This window comes from Vanellus vanellus, assembly GCF_965231255.1.
Source record: "Vanellus vanellus genome assembly, chromosome: 3".
Taxonomy (NCBI): Eukaryota; Metazoa; Chordata; class Aves; order Charadriiformes; family Charadriidae; genus Vanellus; species Vanellus vanellus.
Genome location: NC_138907.1, coordinates 82,602,641 through 82,611,973, shown reverse-complemented (window position 1 = coordinate 82,611,973; position 9,333 = coordinate 82,602,641). Strand labels below are relative to the sequence as shown.

General features: G+C 40.7%; 1 protein-coding gene across 1 annotated transcript in view; it reads right to left on the bottom strand.

The window, feature by feature from the left end:
* Positions 1–586: 586 nt before the first annotated feature.
* SIM1 (SIM bHLH transcription factor 1) overlaps positions 587–9,333 on the bottom strand; it is a gene marked incomplete at both ends in the record, with an annotated part of 48,325 nt that continues 39,578 nt past the window's right edge. Inside the window, 2 exons of the mRNA XM_082480956.1 lie at positions 587–1,317; positions 5,034–5,439. Of these exons, the coding sequence (XP_082337082.1) occupies positions 587–1,317; positions 5,034–5,439 (1,137 nt within the window). The remainder of the gene's footprint in view (positions 1,318–5,033; positions 5,440–9,333) is intronic.

Genomic DNA, 9,333 nt, shown 5'->3' with positions numbered 1-9,333 from the left:
TAACAGTTCTGAGGAGTTCTCTCTTCTCTCTCCCCTTTTTGATTTTGTATAGGTTAGCCATGGATGCTTTATACCATGGAGCAGCATAACACACTCAGCCGTTAGGGAATAAACAGATCACCAGAAGTACACATTTTGATGTGTATTTCGAAGGAACATATTCCAACTTTCTGCGTAAAAAGAGTGCATAGCAGTTTCGTTGGCTGGGACCTGCGGGGCGCAAGGGATTCAGAGGGTCTGCTCTTGGCAGCATTTCCAAACCACCACCTCTTACTCAATGTGCATAATTTGCTCTGCTAGCCTGCCCCAAGCACTCCCTGCCTCGACCTCTTCCATCCTTCTCACCTTGCAGGGCACCAACTTTGAGTTTAGCTCCGTTCACTCTAACCCTGCATGCCAGTGCATTTTTATTTTTTAGAAGTAATGTGTGTTAACCGACTTATCCCCCCAAACCTAAGGTTATTCTTTCTAGTGCACTGTGGTATATCAAATGCTGGTAACAAGAAGGGCATGAAAACATATAGTATCTTCCAATTAGATCTCAAAGGTTATTTTTTAAAGCACAAAAGTTTTTAGAAAAAAAGTGTCAGCTTCCATTGGTTATTATAACAGATGTCCCCTTGTGTCCTTGTGCTGGGTCTTGCTGCATCCTTAAGTGAGAAGTCACATCAAAGTGTGATCCATTACAGCCTAGTGAATAGTTTCTAATGGTTTCAGTGTCATATAGATGCTCCAGGGCATATCCAGTTAATGTGTAAGCATGCTTATCAAAGTACTGCCTGTGGGAGCTGTAATAATTTGGAGAGGCTGCTGGGTGGTCCCCTGGGGTTTGATGGGGGGACATGTCTGAATGCAGGTAGTCTTTAGCTAGTACCAAGCTGGATTTTGATATTCGGTCAGAATTCGGGCTGCTTATCCTAGAAAGTGTTGTGGGGCTGTTGTCATAGTCATTTTCATGTGGGCTCATAATCTTTCCATCTCGTTGCTGGATGTGTTCACAGGGAGGAGTGTTGGCAACCGTCGGGACACGGCAGACATCCCCTGCCAACTGTTGCTGAGGGTAGTTTGCAAAACAGATAGTGTGCTTCTTCCCTGTGCCATTAATGGAGACCAGTGGATCAGGAGTCGTTTTCCGCAGCTGCAGTCTGTTTTCTTCCTCTTTAATCATTTGCTGGGTGGCTCTTATTAGAGTTTCAATTTTGCTGGGCTCATGTGGACTGCTCTGATATTGCTCAGGACGGTATCGGTCACCTGATTCACTGGCAGAGCCAGGATCAGGTGAGCTAACAACACTGTCCTCATCCCAGTGTCCTCTCCCTAGGAAAGAAAGAAAGGGGACAAGCATTGAAGTTGAAGGAGGCAAGCAATCTTGAAGAACAAGTACTCTGAACCCTATTTTACAGACAGAAAACCAAGACAGAGGCAAGAGACTCATAACAACATCACCAAAAATGACCATGGTAGACACTTTGTTTTTCAATGGCAACTTCTAGTTTCCAGTGTCTGCACATGGAACAAGTAACACAGCTGAAAATATACAATGAAGAGATCTAATCATCTCATCACAGACATCCGATGCCACCTGAGACACTCTGGGGTAACCAAGCATCTGCATAGGCCCAGCCATGGTACCAGCTCATGGTACCAGCTCTACAGGAACTCTGTGTCTTCTGGAGCAGCTAATGGCCGGACAGTGTACCGTAGGGCACATCAAAGTGCCCTTGACACCAATGTTCAGGCCCCTGACCCCTCACTACCTCTTTGCATCAACAAAGTCTGAGTGAATTGGGACCATGGTGAAAACAAAAATCTCGAGGAATTACAAGTGTACGTGACACCAGCGTGTCTTCTTAGCCCTTTAGCCCGAGCTAAAATACAGAGGACGAAATCATTGTGGAATAGTTTGTGGCCCCATGGTGACCTTATGCAGGTTACACAACAATAAATAAACAGAAGTAATGAAGCAGTTATTATTCTTTAGAAGCATAAGAACCCATAGCTGTTAGACAGGGTTACTGGGAAAATGTGATGTCATATCCCAACACAAAAACATTTGGTGTATAAAGCTTTCAGAATAGGAAAATATAACTATTCTTACTTCTCTTTAAAAAATAGGGCCTATAGACATACCAGAGAAGGTGTTCAGTTTGCATGTAGCCAAAAGGACAGAATCAGACCTGTCATAGAATCATAGAATTGCTGAGGTTGGAAGGGACCTTTAAGATCATCAAGTCCAACCACTAACCTAACCTGACAAAACCACCTCTAAACCATGTCCCTGAGCAAAAAAAGGGTAGATACCCTTTTTTTTTTTAAACACCTTCAGGGATGGCAAATCCACCACCTCCCTGGGCAGCCTATTCCGATGTTTAATAACCCTTTCAGTGAAAAATTTTTTCCTAATATCCAATCTAAACCTCCGCTGACATAACTTGAACCCATTTCCTCTCACCCTATCACTTGCCACCAGGGAGAAGAGGTCAGCCCTCTCCTCTCTACAACCTCCTTTCAGGTAGTTGTAGAGGGTGATAAGATCTCCCCTCAGCCTCCTCTTCTCCAGGCTAAACAACCCCAGTTCCCTCAGTCATTCCTCATAAGATTTGTCCTCCAGACACCTCGCCAGCTTTGTAGCCCTTCTCTGGACATGGTCTGGTAGTGAGAGGCCCAAAACTGTCAATCCTCACTAGGAGCAAAGTGAGTGGCCCCCAAACCTGAACAGCCAACTAAGGCCACACTATGATAAAGGGCTTAAAGGATTTGCTGAGATATGTGTCTGCAGGAGGGCATGTGTTTGACTTGCACAATTTATTTAATTATGTCTTTGCCTCAGCACACACAGTCTTCTCTGGTGATGAGGCCCGTTGGGTTGGTTGTCAGGACTCCTCAAAGCAAACCCATTTTCAGACTAGCATGAGTAGTTCCCCCTGCTTTGTGTTGGGTCGAGGCGTACAGATGTGTTAGGGTGGCAGATCACTACCGCTGCGTTGCAGAGTTCATGAAAAAATCAGTGACGGGCTTTTGTAACAAATATATCCTGCCCTTTGTAGGTGGAAGTATCTCATGAGCACAATTTTATCCTTCACATCCTCTTAAGGTCTGGGCCCAAAATGGGCCTGGAGGTAGAAGGGAGCTCCAGCCACCAGAGCACACGGTATGTCAGGCACACCATGACACATGCTGGGGAGCTGGTCAGCCACAGTTCTAAACCACGTGCTCAGCTTGTCTCACTGCACAGACCATACCAACAGTGCCCCAGACTTCCTGAGGGTGACCAGAAATGCATGAGCTCACACACAATATCCAGGGCCTGCCATACTGTCCAACTCATTGTCATTACTGTAAGGTGACCCTGAGCCAGAACTACCAGAAGATGCATTAAAAGAACAGAAAGGGAAGAAAATGTTTTCTGCCCAAAGAAACCGCTCTGACAGCAACGTTCACATAGCATTGTCAAAAAGAGTTTCGATTGTGAAAGGCCAAGGTTTGAAACTGCCTTAATCTAAATGAAAATGGCACATTTGCAAGGGAGGCTGAGATGTTCCTCTCCTCAACTGAGACCAATATGTCAGGTTTTAATCCCAAAGCTTCATGCAGGCTGAAGGCCCACTGAAACATGTAAGACTCAATACAATAAAGTAACTGCATCACCTGGAATTACAGCAAAACTAAAGAACAAACTAAAATCAAATTATATCATCCATTTGCATTGGTTTTCCTTAATAAAAGTATGGAATAAATATTTAACACTTTTGCTTTCGTACCTCTGTATGATATTTCTACATTATTATCTTTCTATGCTTAGTAAGAATTATCATGCATAAAACTTGCCAGCAAAATTATCATATTCTGCTCAATTCTCTTTTTTTGGAAAAGAAAAAGCTAGAGAAACACAAGTATGACAGAAGTACAGAACAGGCACAAGGAAGGAGTTGTGTTCTCACAGGAAAAGCAGAGAGCAGTACTCATCAGCAAAATTTAAGCATCCTTTCCTTTCCTCATTTTTCTTCTGACTGCATTTCCTAGAACTTGATATTTCATTATTCTTCTATTCTCAACATAATTTTCCTCAGATTGGAGTAAAATAATACAGGGTTGGTTTTTTTTTTTCCAAAGCCTCATTCTTCAAATCAATGGAATGGTACTAATGTAACTAGCTTTTATGTGTTCTTCCAATACAACCTATGTTTTGACAGATTATTTTAGCTTTTTTTTTTTATGCTGCATCTATCCTTACAACCTTAAACTCTGATTTTTGGGTCATTTGCAGTCTTTCAACTCTCAGCCTACCCTTTAAGCTCAAGGACCTTTGGATTTTTCCAAATCTAAGATGAACATTTCACTGTGAATTTTTGATCAGCTTCAGCCTCTTAATATGTGCTAATGCACTGAGGTTACAACCCGCCAGACACCAAGCAAGGCTTCAGGCTTGGTGCTGAATGGATGGAGAGATTCAAATTGACTAAAAATTATAGCTGGGGATAAATGTTTGACACCAAAAACAAATATTCATTTGAATTGCCAATTTTAAATAAAAGTAAACAGCAAAACTTATAGAATCTAGTACTAACCAGTGCAGAGAAAAGAAGTCATTTGGAGAACAATTTCTCCAAAGACTCTAAAGGTTTCTTAATATCTAGCTCGGGTTTAGTTTTAACTAATTTTGTGCTGAATATATTCCATCCAAAGTAGTGTGATATTAAGCCAAATAAATAACACAGTTCTATCAAGGGTATAATTTTTTTCATATTTTTAAGACCATCCTTAAGATCTCACCAGTCAAATATTCCCACCTTAATTTCACAAACTAAAAAAAAAATATATACAAGAAATTATATTTTTCTGCATATAAGCCAGACTGTCAACCTCGAATTGAACTGTAAGTATTGCTCATGTCCACAGATGTGATCTCTGAGACAAGGACATGCATCAAGAGTCTCTCTCATTTTCTGTCTCTCACATCAACAGCTGCATGTTTATGTCACGTTGCTTTATCAGAGATGCTGCCGCTCCTGCAAATCCTTGTTATCTCTTACCATGAATCCTGTGCACTGAAGTTATGTGGGGCATACTGTTTTCATATGCTTCTCTGCTCTCAGGGGACGACTTAGTCAGGGGCAATGCTGAACGAGAACCCCACCAGCTCTCCCTTCCCGGCTGCGGCGTGCCAAGGAAATACCGGCCAGCTTCACATCTGCCTCCTTCACAGGCCTGAGTATGGAAATGTCTGTCATCGGTCAGCCTGGAGTGGTCGAGTGTAAAGCCATAGCAGAGAGCACTGCGGTCTGAGTACTGTCTGTAGGCACAGGAGACATCGTGGTGCTGGGAGCTCGGTCTGTCCGCGGGCTCCAGTAGCTGGGGAGAAGCCGTATCGGTCAGGGGGCTCCCGCCCCACTGGCTCTCGTGGTCAGACTCGGATCTCTCGGTGTGAAATCCAGAATACTGCAAAATAGGAGAAGCAACAGGGAAATTACTACGCCTGCGTGAAATCTGCAAGTGACTGCACTGAAAAGACAGAGTATGGGTGCGATAGGGTGAGTTTTGTGAGCATGCCCACACGTCTGCACCTTCTGACTGGACTCCTAGTCCTTCCCTGTACAATACTCTGTAATGAGCTCACAGGTGACAGGACAGACCCCATGAAAGTCTAAAACATCCCACGTCGACCCTTAATAGCCATCTCCTTTATGATGTGTAATATTAGGCTTAGCAACATCAATGTTGCAATTCAATATTTTTTTAATATGTCCGGGTTTTTCTTACTGCTTTGAAAGCTAGTGCTTGTGCTCAGCAATGGTGCTCCAACGCTCCTCAGCAAAACGCTTTCAAAAGGGACTGAAATAACACCGCTCCAGGAGCATTCTTGCACGCCGAATTGGAACTGAATGTATTTCATGTTGTTAAAGTTCTTTTTCTAAGGGTTCCCTCTCTTTTCCTCATATATTTTTTTGTTGTCGTTGCTGGATTTTTTTTCTTACCTGGAGTGGTATCTTGGAACTTCTTTCCTCCTATTAGTAGGGAAAAGAAAGCCTCCTGTAGATCCTGGGACTACCAAAACCACTACAGAGTAGAGCTCCAAAGTGATGGCAGCAAAGCTAAAAATTGCAGCTCTGTTGCAATGTGGGAACAAGGAAAATGCAGAAACTATCTGCCAGAAAAGATGACTGCTAGCCAAAGCAGGCAGAGTGGGTATTTGGCTTCCCCGGCTGAGCAGGGCTCTCCCAACACAGAAGCAGCAACTAGCAGGCAGTTGGAAAAGCAAACAGATTAGGAGCATGGGCATTTGTTTAGGAGAAGTAAGGATTAAGATAAACATCACAGATTTCTATATATTCATCATGAAAGTTTCAAAATTTTAGACACTTTTTGGGAAAGAAAAGAAAAAAAAAGAATGCTCATTAAACCTCCTCGGATTTAGCTGTCTCATTTTTAAATCTTTCTATTTATTGGAACTGTCGAATTTCATGGAACATCTTTAAATCAGTTTCGCCCGTGACTACGGACTGGGATGAGACCAAGGCTTTACACGCTCACCTCTTCAGTATTGCACACTCATGTCACAAATCAATGTATTACAACATGAAACCTTGGAATTCTCCCATTCCATCACTCACCTTCCAGATGCCCACTTTGCCTTTTCTTTTAATAGGCATTAGGCCTCTCTCCTGAAAACATAAGCTTACCTTCCTTTTCATTAGATTGAGTTGCTATGAAACTCCTCATTATCAGCCAGGATCAAGGTTTTATGCACTTACCAATCGAAAGTACTGACCAGATGTTTGACTTACAGAAACTTAAACCATCTGTGCAACATCAGTAGTGGAACTACTCTAGCTTTGGCATTTAATTGGGTATTTCTTCAGTATTCCAGTTTGTATTTGTGAATACTGTTTGTTAACATGATAAGTTATTTAAAGGAAAGAAAGAAAGGGTCATGGCTTTGAGGAGCTTGATTATATTTTGTTATTAGTTGTCAGAAGAATACCCATAGGCAAAAAGCCTACTAGTAGATATAGAAGAGTTCAGCAAATTAGTATCATACTCATCACAAGGTTATAGAGATGAAAGGATAAATCTGATTTTGCATGGAGGTAAGATAGTTACAGAGTCACAAATGAGTTCTTTTAAATGCCATTAATTTGGCATACGTTAACTAGGAACTTCATTCAGCCATCACAATGTTACGTGACCAACTGGAACATCTCACTCTTCTATTATCCTTTCAGATCTAATGTCTTCAAACTGCTTAGTCCCAAATATATCCTCAGAAATACTGTAAACTTTTCAACAAAAAGATATAGATAAAATTGTCTCTAATGAAGTAATTAGAAATTATTAACAAGAGTTTTACTATTAAATTTTAGTTAAAATGGACATTCCCAAAATGAAACTACTTTTGTACCTGTTCTGGTTTAGATTTATTTTGAGTGTTTTTTGTGGATTTGATTTTTATAAACTAGATTTTTTAATTTAAATAGTTTTGCTGAAATATAATATAAGCATAAATGTAAGTATTAAAAAGTTAAAAGTTTTTTTATTCTTATTAAAAAACAAAACTCATGGTATGGATTTCTTTCATGAGAAGGAAAAGGAAAAATAATTTCTAATAATATTATAAGGAAATTCCATTTTTTGGACAATTTTTGATGATAATAAATGCTAGAAATTCCTTCAAACTGAAAATTCTTAATTTCATTTAGCTCTAAAAGATATTATTCTATTAGGTCTCTGTTTCTAAGGACACCTCAGGGTCCAACATATCTTTGCTTGAAGATTTCTCCATTTAACTGAAAGCTTGCCCAATTTTTTTTTAATCTCGAATCTAACCACAAAGGTTTCAATTGCACAGGCCTTCGCGCACTTTTCTTAAAGAAAGGGAAACCGTTTCAAAGGGTACACGTTCAGTGTATCAGAAACGCACCATGTAATGTCGTATAACCATGTAGTCAAGACCAACAATACTTCATATTCTTTGTACTTGATGTAAATGATGATTATTTGAGATCTGACCCATTGCAGCTGCTAGGCCACGGGCAGAATTAAATTAACACAGTGAATTGCTTGTGGCCCACACTATCAACCAAAGTTTGATATGATTGTTTATTCTTAAGGTACAACATAAGCAGACATAGGCCAAAGATATGTCTAATAGCCGCTAAAGCTAATCACATCTCTATTTGGCATCGTCAGGCTGCTTCTACCACTGCAGCCTTACCACTGCCACTTCTGGGAATCGGATGTTGACAGGTGGAGACTCCAAATACGGGCATGTGTGACATGTTGACAGGGGGAGAAATGAAAGGATGATCAAAGATACTGCTTTACTGAAATGGGGGTGGAAACACTATCTCTCAAGTCAGAATTAGGTTCCCATATGTCAAGTGATGAAAGACCATAGAAAACGGAATCAGAATTAATGAAAATTGCGGCCAATTAAAATTAGTGGAAATATATTTTTTTTTTCAGTACCAATCCCGCCTGACCAAAAATGTTTTCCTTTCTGCTAATATTTGCCTTCTGACTCCTGTCAAGCAGAATTTATTATTTTTGGTTGTTTGACAAAGTTTAACCAGCAGACAGAAGTTAAACATGATAAAGATCTTCAGACAGGCAACATCTGAAATCTCTTCAGGTTATTTCTGAATTGTCTTCTGGCATAAACAACAACAATAAATAAACTAAATGGTCCTTCAGCTGGCTCCTGGAAACTGAATTGCCACCTCCAGATACTAGAAATGTCTTCCAGAGTGCTAATCCAGTTTACCATCGCAGCGAGAGCACACCAGTGAGATTAGCACCGACATAGAAAGGGGCTATAGGCCATCAGTGATGCTATTTTCACTCCAAGAAAAACTTCAGGAGGGCTGAAGGGACAAGGAAAAAGGAAAATATAAATTCCATGGGTAAGAAAAGCTTACTTCACGAGAGCCCATGGGAGTGTATTAGGCCAGTACACAATTTAATATTTCTCGGGTGATTTTCTTTGGCCTGACCTTCCATTCCTACAGGTGTCTCACTGGCCTGAGCACTCATCCTGTCGTACACAGCAACATCAGCCTGCTCCACACACTGCGCCAGATGTTCAAACAATAGATGTTATAGATACCTAATTTTCTGGCAGCCTACTCAGGTTTTTATCATTATAAACATTAAATATATAGTGAAACCCTCTCAGAGTCCTCTTTTCCATGAAAAACTTTCACTACATCAGCATTAGCAGCTTTCCTCTTGATTTGTGTCTTAACCATGAGAAAAAACATCACAGATGCGGGCTGCATTGTACTAAGAACATATGCATGCTTTTAAATCACTTTTATCTTACTTTTTGCTAATGTA